At 45.8% G+C, this 17058-nt stretch overlaps 1 protein-coding gene across 1 annotated transcript in view; it reads right to left on the reverse strand.

Moving 5' to 3' along the window:
• Positions 1-3685: 3685 nt before the first annotated feature.
• LOC117060475 (reticulon-1-like) overlaps positions 3686-17058 on the reverse strand; it is a 62266-nt gene continuing 48893 nt past the window's right edge. Inside the window, exons 2-4 of the mRNA XM_033172718.1 lie at positions 9896-10630; positions 4773-5570; positions 3686-3708 (exon numbers count right to left, since the gene is read on the reverse strand). Of these exons, the coding sequence (XP_033028609.1) occupies positions 3686-3708; positions 4773-5570; positions 9896-10630 (1556 nt within the window). The remainder of the gene's footprint in view (positions 3709-4772; positions 5571-9895; positions 10631-17058) is intronic.

Here is a 17058-nt window from a genome sequence, read left to right on the forward strand (position 1 = left end):
GCTGCTGCTAAAAAGCCCAGAGTCTCTGTCAAGCAAACAAAGTGGGTACACTAGTGATATTATACTTTACATGGGCTACAGGCACTCTTTCTGGGGGTGGGGGGTGGAATAACAAACGTTTTCCCCAAAGTAAGTCCAATTTGGTTATTGCAGGCACAGCCAGGGTGTAGCTTAAGGATGACAACTCATGAAAGCAAGGTTGTTTTCTCCGGCTGTGGAAGGTAGGACTCGAACTTGTGGCTTCAAGTTACAAGAAAGGAGTAGCAGATGTTGGAGGGCCATCTGTCATGGATGCTTTAGTTGGGATTCCTGCATTGCAGGGGGTTGGACTGTATGACCCTCAGGGTCCCTCCCAACTCTACAATTCTATGATTCAACAAAAGATAGATGTCTGATAAATGGGCTGGGCCATGAAGGCAGAAGCCACAAATTATTATTTTTTTGCTCATCTACAGCAAAGCCGAGCTATTCTATGTGTTAGCAAAGCTCTTGACAGCAAGCAATATATCCACTCATCATACCAGGCCGACAAAAATCAATCTATCACAACCCAGACCCCAGTACAGATCAGCCAATCACAATGCCCACACCGATTGACCTATCACAATCCAGATCAATCTATCACAATGCTAGCAGCAACACAGACCGCATCTGTGCCGTACATTTAAAGCATCATCATGCCATTTTAAACAGTCATGGCTTCCCCAAAGGAATCCTGGGGACTGTAGTTTCTTAAGGGTGCTGCAAAGTGTTAGATGTACCCTCGCAGAGGTACATCTCTGAAGCAAAATATCCAAGTTCTCCATATTTATTCCCCCGTACTATTTTGTGCCTTGACACTCTCTCTCTCTCTCTCTCTCTCTGGTTCGAACTGGATTCTGAATTAAGGTTTCCAGCCTAACTACCATATTCTTTGTGCATTGTACAAAAGAAGCAAGGAAGAGAATTAGAATATGGAAAGGGAGGACTGGGGAGAGTGTAAGTCCTGGAGGCTAAACCATGGTTTGGCTGTGAGATCTGAACCAGTCAAAACTATGCAAGACTTTAGTGCATTGCCTCAGAACAACAGCCAAAACCATTTGCCCATGGAAATATCTACTTTGAGATGCCCTGTTCCAGCGAAACTCATTTTTGAGAATCCAGAATATAGGTTATTATGATAAAGGAATAGCTCTGCTTCTTAACTGACATATGTACACTTCTCTAATACAACACTGGCTGTGAGTCCTGAAAACCTATTCCCTGCCTTGCAGACCTTTCCCCACCTAGCGGGGTTCGGACTGACTCCATCTACAAAAGCTAAGGCTACTGAAGAGGCCAGATAGCATCTTGGTTGCCTCTTAGCGCAGACCAAGGTCATTGAGCCTGAGCTTCTACAGCCGCCACCTGCCATGAACCATTGGCAGCAACAGCAGCAGACATATTCTATGCTTAAGATTATAGTTTTTTGTCTCTTGCCAATTATACTGTTTTAAAATGTACATTCTATATTTGACTTTCTTTAGCAATGTTGTCTTTTGAAATGTTTAAGATTTTTTTTGGTTAAAATTGCTGCATTGAATGTGCATGTATTATTATTATTATTATTATTATTATTATTATTATTACTATACCCCACCCATTTGGCTGGGTTTCCCAGCCACTCTGGGCAACTTACAGCATACATTAAAACATAATCAAACATCAAACATTAAAAACTTCCTGATACAGGGCCACCTTCAGATGTCTTCTAAAAGTTGCATAGTTCTTTATCTCCTTGACATCTGAAGGGGGGGTGTTCCACAGGGAGGGTGCCACGACCAAGAAGGCCCACTGCCTGTAGTTGACCTCCTGTGCAGTATTTTATTTTGAAATTTATAAGATGATATTTGAGTTTTGTGTTCATTATGTTGCTTTGAATGTATACTTTATATTTGACTTCCTTCACGAATGTTTTATTCTGGATTGTTTGGGTTTCATGTTTTAATGCAGGTTGTAAACGACTTTGAGATTATTATTTTCTTAAAAAATATAAAGCAATATACAAATGATAGCAATAAGAAAATAAGAACAGAGTTTTAGACAGTATGAGAGTTCAGTTCTGTGCTTTTCATCATTGCCACTGGATGGCAACAAATGCTCAAAAGAAAGAACTAGCTCTGCTGCAAATCTCAGATCTGTTTCCATCTCGCAATCACGTTTCGGGGCCTGCGGAAGCAAAACTCATAATAAGGTCACACTGCAAAGTGGCCGGGAGGAAAAAAGAAGACGATGAGCAGCAGTCAGAAAAACAGAGGCAGCTTTCAAAGCTCTGTGCGATACAACCTTCCCAAATGAGGACATCAGCGGTGTCATAGCTCACATTCTGTTTTGCACTTGCAAAAATCTGGATTTGAGATGGCTTGCTTAGGCCTCAAGAACAGGAGTGCCAACTGCTGGGCATTTTAATGCATCTATTTGCTGAATAACAGAACACTCGATAGTAAACAGGCTGATTAAATATCTGAGAGTTGGCAACCCTGTTCCCAAGACTTGAGCAAGCCATTATTAAATTCAGATTAAACTTTGAAGATGCAAAACAAGACACAAATACACACAGAGAGAGAGGGAAGGAGAAGGAAAGATATGCCTCTTGTCTCACCAGGGTTTACCTCTGGCTTCACCCTCGCCCGTCAAGATATTTTTTGAAAATAATTAATTGTTAACCTGACTCAAGAATGCCCATATAGATAATGCCACAAACTGACACCACTGTATTCACTACCATTATGCTGATACCCTTTCGGCCTATACTGTGGAGGCCACATAAAATGTCATTCATATTGTTTGGAGAAAAGTTCAAACTGCCTTGGTTTTGAACCACTCTGCCATGGCTGCCTTGGCCCCCAAAGAATTCTGGGAACTGTAGTTTAGTGAGAGTTCTGAAGATTCTCTGTTCCATAAAACCACTCTCCCTTACCAGAACTACGGTTCCTAACATGTCCAAGTCCCAAACTTGGCATAAACTCTCCCAGGTGTCCTTGGGCCAGCCACCCTCTCTTACAGCCTATCCTATCTTACAACTTAGGCTGGCATGATAAAATGAGGGAACTCCTAACTGTACTGTCTTGAGTTCAATAGAGGAACAGTAGGATTTTAAGAGATGAATAGGGCAGATAGCTAGGTAAGTATTACTCAGTGCTCCTGACTAGTAAATTGGCCAAAGCTGAAACTATCCAACGAAGCTTGAAGTAGTTTACAACAGGAGCGAATTTAGCTCTATTTTTCTCTTTTTATGGGCAAACATAATGGTTTTCATTTTGGCTATGTATCAAGAAAAGCTGACAAATGGTACTGCCGATAACAGGAAAAGCTCCCAGAGTATATTAGGAAATAATGAACAAAACCTCCAGGGAAATCTATCGCAGCTGCTACTGTTATTATTATTATTATTATTAAAAAATCACTGTTCATGGACCAGCCAACTCTGAACAATTTTCTTTGTGGGTTTGGTACATTTCATAGCTTTCGATTTAAACAGAAGCCAAGAGAAACAAGATATGCGCAGCAGAAATTCAACAGAAGTGCACTTTTGGCCCATGTGGGAAGGAAGTTTTCACCACCCATCTACATGCATGCTGGGGAGGACTGTCCTGAGCAAGGAAAGGTTGAATCTTCCCGTGCATGAGTTGAGCAACAGGCTATCAATGGCTACCAACTGCAATGGTTATGTACGATCTCCAGTGTCGCCTGAAGGAATCAGAGGCCAGGAGAGAGCTATGGCACTTTTGTTCTGCTTGTGGATTCTCAACAGACACCTGGTTGGCCACTGTGAGAACAGGATGCTGGGTTTGATGAGCCAATGGCCTGATCCCGCAGGGCTGTCTTTCCGTTAATGCAGCAGATTATGCAACGTGGCAGTTTGTGCATTTAGCTAATAATATTAAGAGGCAATTTTCCGAAAGGGAACACCATTTGTGGTAAGCATGGGGATGTCTGAAAGTATCTGAGAACACGTGCTAAGTGGATTGTTTTTATGCTGCAAAGGCAAGTGGCCAAACCAACGACAAAAGGAGCTTGGATACAGACCACATTGAAGACAACACCCATAGTTCATCTCAGTTGTAATCAACTCTGTTTAAGAACTTCTCCCAACACATGAATGTACTTACCTTGAAGGTAAGACAATGAAAGACAAGACTTCTAATTCCTCCTGTTTCTGCTACATGGGTAGCTCCAACCTGTCACACCCATGACACACTTTTAACCCAAATATACCTTCAGGAACTGATTTCTTAATCTTTTATCATACAACAGCAGAATGGTAGTGATGCTCCTATTGCAACCCACCTTGGATCAGGCCACAACCCACTAGTGAGGGCCAGTGTACTCAGTAGCATAGCGTGGGGCAGGGAGCACAGGGGCAGTTGCCCCAGGTGCAAAATTGTTAGGGGCAAAACATTTTAGCACCCTGTGCTGCCTCAATACGGCTGCACACTTCCATTGCTGGGCTCCATTGAAAACGGCTTCTCCACCCAAACCAGGAATTGACCTCTCCAGACAATAGAACAGCTCTTCTTTTCTCATCTCTGTGGCTGCGATCTCCTGGGTGATGCAGACACCATTAGGCAGTTGAATGTGTGTGCATACTCCATCCGTTCCCCTCTCACCCACCCTTTCTGTACAGCCCTGGACACTGGCAAAACATGCTATGCCACTGAGCGTACCAACAAAGCTAGCTTCCACCAGCCCGGTTCATATTCTGGCCAACGTGCATTCATTTAGAGGATGAACAAACGGACATATAAAATTACCTTTCTGCTTATTTAGAAACGGGAGCGGAGGGGAAGGCCAGGGACTCCTTGCCGCCGGGTCTTTGGACGATGGTTTGTTTGCGGCAACAGCTGCTGCCGCCTCGGCTGATTTCTTCTCTGCTACTTTGTCCTTTGTCTCTTCGGCGCTAGCAGCCGAAGCAAGCGTTGGGTCAGGGTTCGCTTTGGGCGAGGTGAAGGAGCACTTCAGGTAGGCGGCAGAGTCTGCGAGATTCTCCCTGTTCATCCTGCTCTCCTTCAAGTTGCTTACGTTGTAATTTGAAGCCCTGTTCTCGTTCCTGGAGTGGCTCTCCTCTTGGATGATGTCCATAATGACGGGCTTCATCAGGGGCGAGTCGTTCTCCCGCTTCGGGCTCTCCTCAGAGGCCGACGAGGCGTCGCACGACTCGATGATGAGCTCGCTGTCCAGTTCGGCCTCGCGCTCCTCTCTCAGGATGCTGTACTGTATTGAAGGAGAAGCCGGGGAGGGAGGTGGGCCCCCGGCGTGACTGAAGGTCATGTAATTGGAGTGGAGAACCTCCTCAGCGGCCAGCGGGTCTTCTGAGACCAGCTCTATCTCGGAGTCGCCAGACTCGGCGCTGCTCCCTTCGTTGTCTCCAGGAGGGCCGCCGGCTGCAAATTCCGGAACCTTCTTTTTAGGACCTTGCTTGTCTGGCGCTACAGCTGGGGACCTCTGGCCTTCTGGGTGTTCGTGGGAAAAGCCCTTTGCTTCTTTAATGGCACTGATGAGCTCATCTTCAGACAGGCTCCCCTTACCTTGGGCCTCTGCGCCAGAAGCTTCTGGGGTTTCAGAGGAGATAACCGGGTGGTGGGAGGGGAGGGGAGAAAACAAGACAGAATAAAAGAGGGAAAGAGAAGGAGAAAACGTTAGCAAAAATCGTATTTTGTCCCTTCAGGAAGCAAAGAGCACCTGATAAATATTATTGAGAAGAAATCTGTGCTGGAGAAGTTTGAGCATTTCCTCAATCTGGTGCCTTCCAAATGTTTTGGACTACAGCTCTTGTCATGCCCAGCCAACACAGCTGCGCTCAAATGATAAAGCAGCTTGTTTTGTGTGTAGATAAGAACGACTGTTCATTCCGACAATATTGCAAGTAGGAAGCAGGGCTTCAAAAATGCATTACGTTTAGAGATGGGGAGAGAAGCATTCAAAGAAGGGTGCTTGAATCTGTGAGACAACTGAGGTGGGCACAGCACTCCACAAGCAGGCCGTTTTGCCTCGATTCTTCTCAAACCCTAAACCTCCTCTTCCTCCACCCCTAAGGCTGCTGGAGGCCCCCCGCCCGCCCGCCCGGCAAAGTCCTTCAGTGGTGAACTCACTGCAGGTGAGTATGCAATCAAATGCCAACAGTGCCCTTCAGCTCTCTATATTGGACAAACAGGTCAAACCCTACACCAAAGGATAAATGGACATAAATCTGATATCAGGAATCACAAGACAGAGAAACCAGTAGGAGAACACTTCAGTCTCCCAGGACATTCTATACAAGATCTCAAAGTAGCTGTCTTACTACAAAGGAATTTCAGAAATAGACTGGAAAGAGAAGTTGCTGAATTGCAACTAATTACCAAACTTAAAACCATGGAGAGACCTGGTCTGAACAAAGACATTGGATTCTTATCTCATTATACAGTACACGACAAAGCTATTTTTAGCCATCTCACCCCTTGCTTTTTCCTGTAAGACCAATTGCAGTCGTTAACAGTCGTCAACAGGTTTTCCACACCTATCAGCCAATGACCCATTCCCACCACCCTTCTGAGTAATACCCCTCCCCACTCCCTCACTATATATAAGGGTCTGGTGACTTCTGTTTCAGTGTATCTGAAGAAGTGTGCATGCACATGAAAGCTCATACCAAGAACAAACTTAGTTGGTCTCTAAGGTGCTACTGGAAGGAATTTATTTTTTATTTTGTTTTCACTGCAGGTGAACTCACTTCTTGACCCAAGGGGTCTTCAGTGATGGGGGTGGCTGTTTGCTTCATTCTAGCCATTTTTGGACCTTCATGGTGTGCCTGCTCAAATCCATGGACAAACTCTGCTTGAACAGGCAGAGTTGAAGATAACAACTTTGAAAACAGCTAACAGGGCGAGCAACCATTTCCCCCATGCTTGCAAAATCTCTTTGAGCTTTTGCAAGTACTCAAAGGAAGCACTTAAAAACAACGACCCAAGGATGCCAATAGTTTTTCAGCTAATGTTCATGCATCTCTAATGACATGTGATACAGATCCCATCTGTACCATATATTTAAAGGTTCCGCCCACCAAATAATCCTGGGAACTGTAGTTTGTTGAGCATGTTGGGAGTTGTTAGGAGAACCCCCTCACAGAGCTACTGTGGGTATAGGGCAGTATATAAATTTAATAATAATCAGTGTTATTTTCTAGAAAAAGAGGTGCTGGAACTCAATATGAACACCGCACCTGGAATACTGTGTCCAGTTCTGGGCACCACAGTTCAAGAAGGATACTGACAAGCTGGAAGGTGTCCAGAGGAGGGCAACCAAAATGGTCAAAGGCCTGGAAACGATGCCTTATGAAGAACGGCTTAGGGAGCTGGGTATGTTTAGCCTGGAGAAGAGAAGGTTAAGGGGTGACATGATAGCCATGTTCAAATATATCAAAGGATGTCATATAGAGGAGGGAGGAAGGTTGTTTTCTGCTGCTCCGGAGAAGCGGACACGGGGCAATGGATTCAAACTACAAGAAAGAAGATTCCACCTAAACATTAGGAAGAACTTCCTGACAGTGAGAGCTGTCCGACAGTGGAATTTGCTGCCAAGGAGTGTGGTGGAGTCTCCTTCTTTGGAGGTCTTTAAGCGAAGGCTTGACAGCCATCTGTCAGGAATGCTTTGGTGGTGTTTCCTGCTTGGCAGGGGGTTGGACTGGATGGCCCTTGTGGTCTCTTCCAACTCTAAGATTCTATGATACTATGATTCTCTTATGATGGCAATGGCGCTCACCTGAGAGGTGCCAGAACTCAGTTGCGGTGAGTTCCAGCTGAAAAAAAGTCATGGTAACAACAACAACAACACTGTTGTTGTTGTTGTTGTTGTTGTTGTTCCTGCTGCTGTTAGAATTTATATGCTGCCCTATACCCACAGGTCTCAGGGCGGATCACAGGATAAAATCAGAATATAAAACCACAAAATACATATTGAAGTAACAACAACATCAACAACAACCCAAGCCCAGTTCCCAGCCCCCTTACAAATTACAGTTCCCAAGAATCTTTACAGCACTCGTAAGCCACAACTGTTAAAATGCCTATAAAGGTATGGTATGGATGCAACCAGAGTTTGATTCTTCCCTGCTTCGGAGCTGTAAGAAGTCCAGAGCAATCTTGACACAGGAGAGAGCACTGGACGTTCACCCTGCCTTTGTTACAGCTTGCCGATGTACAATTCCGCAGGTATTAATGCGTGTGTAGAAGCAAGCACTCAGGGAGGCTGTTGTAGTCCCAAAGGAACACCAGGCCATTGGGATACAAAAGCATCTCTCTGCCCCAAAATCTCTGTTTTGTTTTAACTATTTATTTTGTGCTCTTATCCTGTTTTTTAATGTTGTGAACTGCCCTGAAATCTTTGGATGAAGGGCGGCATATACAGTCGTACCTTGGGTTAGGTACGCTTCGGGTTGCGTACTTTTCGGGTTACGAACTCCGCTAACCCGGAAGCACAACCCGGCGCGCGCAATTTGTGCATGCACAGAGCGTTTTTCACGGTTTTTTCGGTCTGCACATGCGCAGAATGAATTGTTCGGGTTACATCCTTTTCGGGTTACGTACTGTAACCCGGGGTACCACTGTAATTTTAACAAGAAATTGAACAATGCTGCCAAACCAGGCAGGCTTCAGTCCCGAGTACCAGAAGGTGGCTGTGATTCAAGCCATGCACCGGTTGAGTTTCTTGATGCTGCCAACTGCCAATTAGTGTCCTCCATCAAAGAGAACGCTACATCGAATCTAGGGCTGCACGATATATTAATATATCGTGATATCAGGTTCATAATTTTTGATCTGGCAATATATATCATGAATCATGGTGTGTGTGTGTGTGTGTGTGTGTTATGCAAAAATCACACTGTGGGGAAAACCGTGAAGCCAGCCAAGGCTTCTCTCGATTCCTGCAGCCCCCATAAACCCTGCCGACTCAGCTCTCCCTTACCTCACGCAGGAAGCAGCGAATCACAAGAGCAGGGCGCCGGCCAAAACCACGATGCAGGGAAAACCAGGAAGGCAGCCCATGCCTCCACGTAACTCCATCCTTATTTCAGACACTGTGATGGGTCGTGATGTTCAGCTGGTGATATATCACAAGGCTGAAAACCAGATATTGCCCAGCCCTACTGTTTGCCTCTGCGTAGCTCCTTCCTTATTTCGGACACCGTGATATATCGTGGTGTTTAGCTGGTGATATATCATGATGTTGAAAACCAGATATCGCCCACCTCTCGCCAAAGCCCGAAGGGAAGGCCAGAGGGGCATTCTCAAGACCCTTTAGTTCTCACGCCTGAGTCCTCACAGCCCACTCAGAAGCATCTGTGACAGCGATGCAAATGGTCTTAATTCCATGCAAACTTCAGCCCCAGAAAAAACTCCCACATGGGGATCAGTGCTTAATTTATACAGGTGAAACTCAAAAAATTAGAATATCGTGGAAAAGTGCATTTATGTAAGCAATTGTTTTCATTAGCTACTGGAGTTTAATATATGAGATAGACTCATGACATGCAGAGCGAGGTATGTCAAGCCTTTGCTTGTTATAATTGTGATGATTATGGCGTACAGCTGATGAAAACCCCAAAGTTGAAACTGTTAATTTGGGGTTCTCATCAGCTGTACGCCATAATCATCATAATTATAACAAATAAAGGCTTGACATATCTCACTCTGCATGTCATGAGTCTATCTCATATATTAGGTTTCACCTTTTAAGTTGAATTACTGAAAGAAATGAACCTTTCCACGATATTCTAATTTTTCGAGTTTCACCTTTATACCACAGAGCCACACGGGCCACAAATGCTTCACACCGTAACAAATAATCCCCACAGAAAGATGCATTTATATCCATGCTGCCGAGTACAAGCAGTCTTTACCTGTCCCTGAAGAAGGTGGTGTAATAGAGCCTGGGCTATCATCTTCTGGCTCGGACACCGTCACCGTGGGAACCACTTCGTGGCTTGGTTTGAGGCCTGCCTCTTGCTTTTCTGGGGTTTTCTCCTTCGCAACAGGCCCCTCTAAGGTTTCTATCTCAGTCAGCGTAATCTTGACGGGCGCTGTTACCGTGGGGTGGCGTTGCTGGTCCCCAAACGTCTCGGATGGAAAAGTTGACCCCTCAAATAAGCCTGGCTCTTTGGCCCCAGGTTTTCTCTCAAAAACTGTCCCTTTAGGTCCAGCAGTATCCTCCAGGCATTTATTACTCAAGCTCGGAGGCCCCACATCTCCCAGGCCTGTGTCACACCTCTCTTGACATTTGATCTCTTCCGATCGACTGATGTCCATGTATTTATAAGCGTCCGACTTCATCTGCTCCATGGGATCAGCAAAGGTTTTGGTGACGTCGCTGGATTCTGCCGGGGTCATCTCTATCCCCGAATCGGAGCTAAACAGGCCACGGGACTCGAACGCGGTCCCGTCCTGGGTGTGAAATCCTTCCGTGCTGTCTGAAGTCGTAACCTGGCTGCCCGCTTTGGGCAGGTTGCCGGTGAAGTAAGAGGAATCCTGAGATGCATAGAAGTCATCAGAAATCAGGGAAGTGTAAAGGGAGCCATTGCCCCTTTCTGATGTCTTGGAAGAACTGTAATCATAGAAGTGAGAAGCCGCCATGCCTCCTAAAACAAACACAGAAATAAGGTTTAGTGTGTGTGTGAGAGGGGAACCTGCTATCCTCCCTGTAAAGAATAACCGTGTGTGTGTGTGTGTATTTATAATTTTTATTAAATTTTCTGTTTTACAATTTAAAATACTCATTTTTACATCCTTAAGATATCAGTGACTTCCCTTCTTCTCTTTCTGTGGTTCATTTTACATATCATAAATCCCTGCATATTTTACAAAAACTATACTAATCGGTTTTCCATTACTGCATCCATCAAAACTTATTTGCACTGTTGAATTTATCTTAACGCTGCCAGCGTTTTCAGCTGGACACAATTATTTCCCATATATTCAATAAACGTTTTCCAATCTTCTTTAAATGTATGTTCTTCTTGTTCGCTTATTCTATATGTTAAGTCTGCGAGTTGTGCATATTCTGTCAACTTAAGTTGCCATTTTTCTTTGGTTGAGACCTCGCTCGTTTTCCATTTTGGGGCTAACAAAACACGGGCCGCAGTTGTAGCATACATAAATAAACTTTTCTGACACCTGGGAATTTCAGTCTGAATTATCCCCAACAGAAAGGACTCTGGGTTTTTTGGGAAAGTACTTTTGAACATTTTAAAACATCTTTTTTTTACAATACAAAAAAAATATGTAAAGACTAACCCTTCACCATCATGTTAATGGATGTGTTTGAACATCATGGCCAGCCAAAGTTGCTGTCTTACCATGGTTTACTGAACAGCATGCTGGTCCACGGTGCATGATGGCTTCCCCATCACTCCTCCCCTTGTGCGAGTGGGAGAAACCTCACTTAAAGCTTGATTTCCTGTGATGTGCCAAGCCAGGATTCTCATCTGTCGTGCCTTAAAATGCCAGGATTCAAAAGCTAACAATAAACCATGGTTGAAGGCTAGCTAACGATTCTGGCTTGTTAGGTAAAGGGACCCCTGACCATTAGGTCCAGTCGTGTCCGACTCTGGGGTTGCAGCACTCATCTCGCGTTACTGGCCGAGGGAGCCGGTGTACAGCTTCCGGGTGTGGCCAGCATGACAAAGCCGCTTCTGGCGAACCAGAGCAGCGCATGGAAACGCCGTTTACCTTCCCGCCAGAGTGGTACCTATTTATCTACTTGCACTTTGACGTGCTTTCGAACTGCTAGGTGGGCAGGAGCTGGGACCGAGCAATGGGAGCTCACCCCGTCATGGGGATTCGAACCGCCAACCTTCTGATCAGCAAGCCCTAGGCTCTGTGGTTTAACCCACAGCGCCACCCGTGTCCCTTCTGGCTTGTTAGGGAGCAGCAAAGCAGGATCCCAGGTAACAGGCAACCGAGCTCAATTGCGGCTTCTTGGTTTGTTTCTTCCACTTGCACCAGGGAAGGAGCAAAGCAGGAAGAATCAGGAGGCTCACACCACCAGCATGCTGATAATTCCCACGAAACATGTCAGCATGCCCATCATTTCCAATAATCTCCATGCTGGTATATATACACAGGGGAAGGCCATGCCAAAACCAACTAACCAGAAAAGAGCTGATGTTCTCAAGAAGGCATCCACTTAGCTCATGGGAGTCTGAGGGTTAAATCTTTGTTCATCGCGCTCTATGGTGGCCTCCACAACCTGGTTCCCCCACATGTCGAACTACAAGTACTCTTTCTCTCTCTTTGTGGCAGCATCACTGCCACAAGGCAGAGCTTTTTAGAAAACTCAAGACAGAAAGATCTCCTTTGATAACCCTGCTCAGCACATTGGCAGGGCTGTATAAGGAGTTGGTAGAACTAGGATGCACAGGAACAAAGCTCATGCCTACAGACCAATGGTGGACAACTAACCTCCTGCATGGCTACCAAGTCTTTCTTTCTGAGCCATGCGTATTTTGGCTACTGGAGACTGCGCATTCAGCCCCCTTGCCTACCCCAGCTGCACCAAATCTCCCCAAAGTCAAAGTCCCATCTTCCATGGCTGGGGCTCCCAGGAGTTCAAAAACTCTGGAGGGTACCAGGCCGATGAATACAGTACTGGGTTAGAAAATGCAAGCAGTTTATTGAGCTTAAGAAAGAAATCAAATTTACATGCTGCTGTACCCCAGTAGATGGTGCTCTTAGTCTTGGCTCAATGGTTGGAAGTGGGGGGGGGGGGGGAACCAGTGCAGGTATGCACTATTCATACACCTGCCTGAAATGCTTGCCTCAGCAGAGAGCTCTCTGTCGTAGCAGCCAGGGTACAAACAGGCCCCGACATGCGAAAATGATAACCACATTGAGATTTTAAATCTGGGAATTGTTCTGAACTGACGAGCCTGAAGAAAGGAGAGTGGGGTGCATGCATGCGGCAGGTCTTGCCCCCATGAAGCAGTTGCTGAGGCTGAAAGTCCTTGCAACCCCACAGCTGCCTAAGTCCCCTCCTCTCCGGGGTCCCCCCCCAAGCAAGTGGGAACTGGGTGCCACCAACATCTCCCTCCACCCTTTCCATGCCTCTCCTGGTTCTGGGAGACAGATGGGAAGGGGAGCTCATCGCAGCAGGAGGGGAAATCACCACAACTCTTCACCGGCCAAACTCATCTCTATCTCTTGGCCACCCTCCTCTCCTGCTTCAGCTTCTTCCTCTGATTCCGGACTTCTCTCTGCCACAGCCTCTTCCTGCTCACTCAGCCCTGTTACCTCTTCAGCTTCTGACACCTCCTCTTCCCAGTCTTCTCCCTCTGACCACTCACTGTTGTCCAACTACCACCCCACGGGCTCTGAGCCTTCTTCCCTTGGGGGTTTCCCAGCTGGTTCCTCCCACCACCTCTCTGCGTCCAACCAGCCCATGACACCAGCCCAATGCCATTCACACAAAGCGCCCCACACGCCTAAATAAATCGTTCCAATGAAGCAGACCGCTATTTTTAAGTGATCTCTGTTTCACTATTTTGCAAATGAAGTACCCTGTCTTGGAAGCAGCAGCAACAACAGCATTTTCTGGCTGCACAGTCAGAGCCCATCCCAATCAAGGACAAAAATAAGGCGCCAGGATTACCAGCGGAGATTACAGACTGTGATTCAGCAATCACCCCACACAAACAGCTGGCTCACGGAGGGCCTGCAGGCTTTCTTCTTCAGCAGACAGCCAGGCAGGAGGGGAAGGAGATGTCAGTCCTCAAAGTCAAATGATTGCATAAGTTTCTTCGACCCTTTAAGCTGCTCCCCATATGTAAGGGCCAAACCAGGTGTGTAGATACTGCCAAAATATATACAGTGGACGCTCGGGAGGCACGTTCGCAACCCGCAGCGCCACATCTGTGCACGCGCGGGTCGCAAATTCGGCGCTTCTGTGCATGCGCGAGCGCCAAAACCCAGAAGTAAACCATTCTAGTACTTCCAGGTTCAGCGCGTTGTGCAACCCAAAAACACGTAACCTGAAGTGGCCGTAACCTGAGGTATAATAATAATAATAATAAATTTTTATTTATACCCCGCCCTTCCCAGCCAAAAACCGGGCTCAGGGCGGCTAACACTAATTAAAATCACAGCAAAAACATAAACACAATCAATTTAAAATAACAGATTTAAATACAAATTTAAAAATTCAATATTAAAACTGCAGTCTCAATTTTCAAATAACCCACCAATAAAAGAATGAAGCATAAGTATCACACAGAAACCAACCCAAAGGCCAGGTGGAACAGCTCCGTCTTGCAGGCCCTGCGGAAAGATGCCAAATCCCGCAGGGCCCTGGACTCTTGTAATAGACTGTTCCACCAAGTCGGGGCCAATACTGAGAAGGCCCTGGCCCTAGTTGAGGCCAACCTAGCATCTTTGTTGCTCGGGACCTCCAAGAGATTATTATTTGAGGACCTTAAGGTCCTACACGGGACATACCAAGAGAGGCGGTCCCTTAGGTGACTGTATGACTGTATGTACACAGGTTCTCTGCTTAAGCTCCTCCTTTGCTTTAGAGGGCAGGGAGCATTGCTCTGTGGCAAAGGACATGCTGTCCGTGCTGAAGAGCTCAAGATAACACATTGTGCATCAGAGTTAAGCTACCACAAGGTTCCTTTTCCTGCAAGAGATTAACACAGCAACTCACCCGGAAACTGTTCTCAAATTGCTGATCCCCTCCATGAGAGCTAGAAGCATGAACTGCCAGCAAAGAAAGCACACGCACAACTAAGTGGCTTTGCAAAGAAAGCTGTCCCGGAGCCAGCGACAGCAAGCCTCAGTTGTGCCGATGCGACACTCTGCCCCTAGACTGCAGTCACAGCTTGTGGTTGCTGTTTTGAAAGCACGGGTTTAGATTCCCAGGATGCCACGAGTCACTCTAGCTGCAAACTCAGAAAACAGCTCATCGCCTCGATAACAAGGCTTCGGGCTTTGTAGGAAACCGAACCGACACACCTTCTGAATAGGCATGGGGAATAGATAGGCGCTGGGGGCGGTGGCAGCAGAGAGGAGGGAGCTAGTGGTTTAGAAAAATAGCATAGCATAAGATATTTGTCATATGGATAATAACAACGCTGTCAGTAGCAAGGGCACTGTGTGCCTCGGGGATATTCAGCTATCTCTCTGAAGGTTCTTATCTCGAAAGAAGTTGCGTGGGTGAGACTCCCTGTTTTATTTGCAAGCAGGAATGAAAGTAAATTCGGTGTTTTGCCAGAGCTGGAGGTAGAATCCATCAACCGCTTCACCTTGATTTTTAACACCTATCGGCAACTGTCTGCCTTCATAAGATGACGGATTTACAGCTTTTCCTCGGAGCAACAGCAGGGACAAAAGTTGCACCTACACTACAAACAGCTATTATAATAGCCACTCCGTAGCTCCAAGGGCATCCTAGCAATTTCAGTTCTGTTAGGAGTGAGGAGAAGGATCTGTAAGAGGAAAAAATGTAGACACCTTTTGCCAAACTATGACTCCTAGCATTCCTGGGGTGTATGTGTGTTTGTGTGTAAGATGACCATATGTCCAGTTTTACAGAGGGCAGTATCCTCTGGAGAAGTCCTCTATTTGAAGGGTCAAGAGGCATTTTCACAGGAAAAACCTGAGGCTTTTTCATTAGGTATTTTAGGTGCAGAGATACCAAAGGAGCAGAAACGATTATTTATGTACGCAACGACAGCAGTGTGGATGCTACCGGCCCAGAGATGGAAAGAAGATAAAGTCCTGACTGGAGACAAATGGTTGATGAAGATGATGGACTACGCCGAAATGGCGAAATTGACCCGGAAAATCAGACCTCATCAAACCTAAATCCGGCCCTGCCATGAGGGGTGGGTTTTGGGTTGTTGTTTTTTACAACTTTTCAGCCTCTTTACAAACACCTCGCCTCCCCTCCCTCCAGGTCGCACTACTGTATTTTAATATTTTGTTGGAAGCCACCCAGAGTGGCTGGAGAAACCCAGCCAGATGGGCAGGGTATAAATAAAATTATTATTATTATTATTATTATTATTATTATTATTATTATTATTATACACATGCCAACTTCCTGCTACGCTCGGCTCACTCAGCACCGGTCAAAGCGTCCAAACCATTCTCAAGGGCAGCCCACCCCATGTAGAATTCGCATTGCAGAATGTGCCTTTTCTTGGCACAGGATCTGCATTACATGGGCATCGAAATGCAAGTGTTACTATTTCCTCTTAAAAACACAAGAGCATGCATAGCCATGGTCACGGTCTACCACGCACCCTCAAATATAGAGCGTCTGCACCAAAACAACAATCGGTCTTTCACAGAGCGTCTTGGACAGCGTGGCAGTTATTCACTAAAGCTTTTCACCGGAGCCTGTAATTTCCAGGAGTGTTTGTTATTAAAATAGGTCAGGGGCAACAGCTTGCCATCACGCCTGAGAAGCAAAATAGATTCCCACAGCCGCGCCACATCCTTTGCTACGAGCAAAGTGCAGATTTTTAACAGGCTGCTGCAAATAAAAGAAAATAAATGGACGCGGTAATAACACGAGAACGATTGCCTGTTTTGAAATGGAGGCTTTAACGAGTTCCTTTCCCCTCAGGAGTGGGAATCTTAAAGCATTACAGAGTCGGCTGAAGAGGGAAGCAGTGAAGCTGTGGTGGCAATATTCATAAAACTTGCTGCGAACCAGGATTCCAGGGTCCGTTACGAGGATTTGCACACATGCATTTAATTCAATGCTGCTTCAAACCCTGAGGTAGTCTGCAAGAATTGTTGTGGGCAGAAAGGAAAACAGGATTAAAAAGCTCAGGGCAATATTTGAATGATTATATATATATATATATATATATATAGTAATTGTTAGAGATTTCAAATTGCCTACATGCAGAAATTCAGCTGTCTATCTTCAAGCAATTACCAGTTGGCAGAAAGCCCAGATCTGCTCTCTCTCTAGACCCTTAGCAACGACCTGTGATTGGTCAATGAGTTCCTAAAGAGTGAGCTCTGTGTGAGAGCTTGTGGTTAGTGTTAGTGTTAGTGTTAG

Source organism: Lacerta agilis, chromosome 1 (genome assembly GCF_009819535.1).
Source record: "Lacerta agilis isolate rLacAgi1 chromosome 1, rLacAgi1.pri, whole genome shotgun sequence".
Lineage (NCBI taxonomy): Eukaryota > Metazoa > Chordata > Lepidosauria > Squamata > Lacertidae > Lacerta > Lacerta agilis.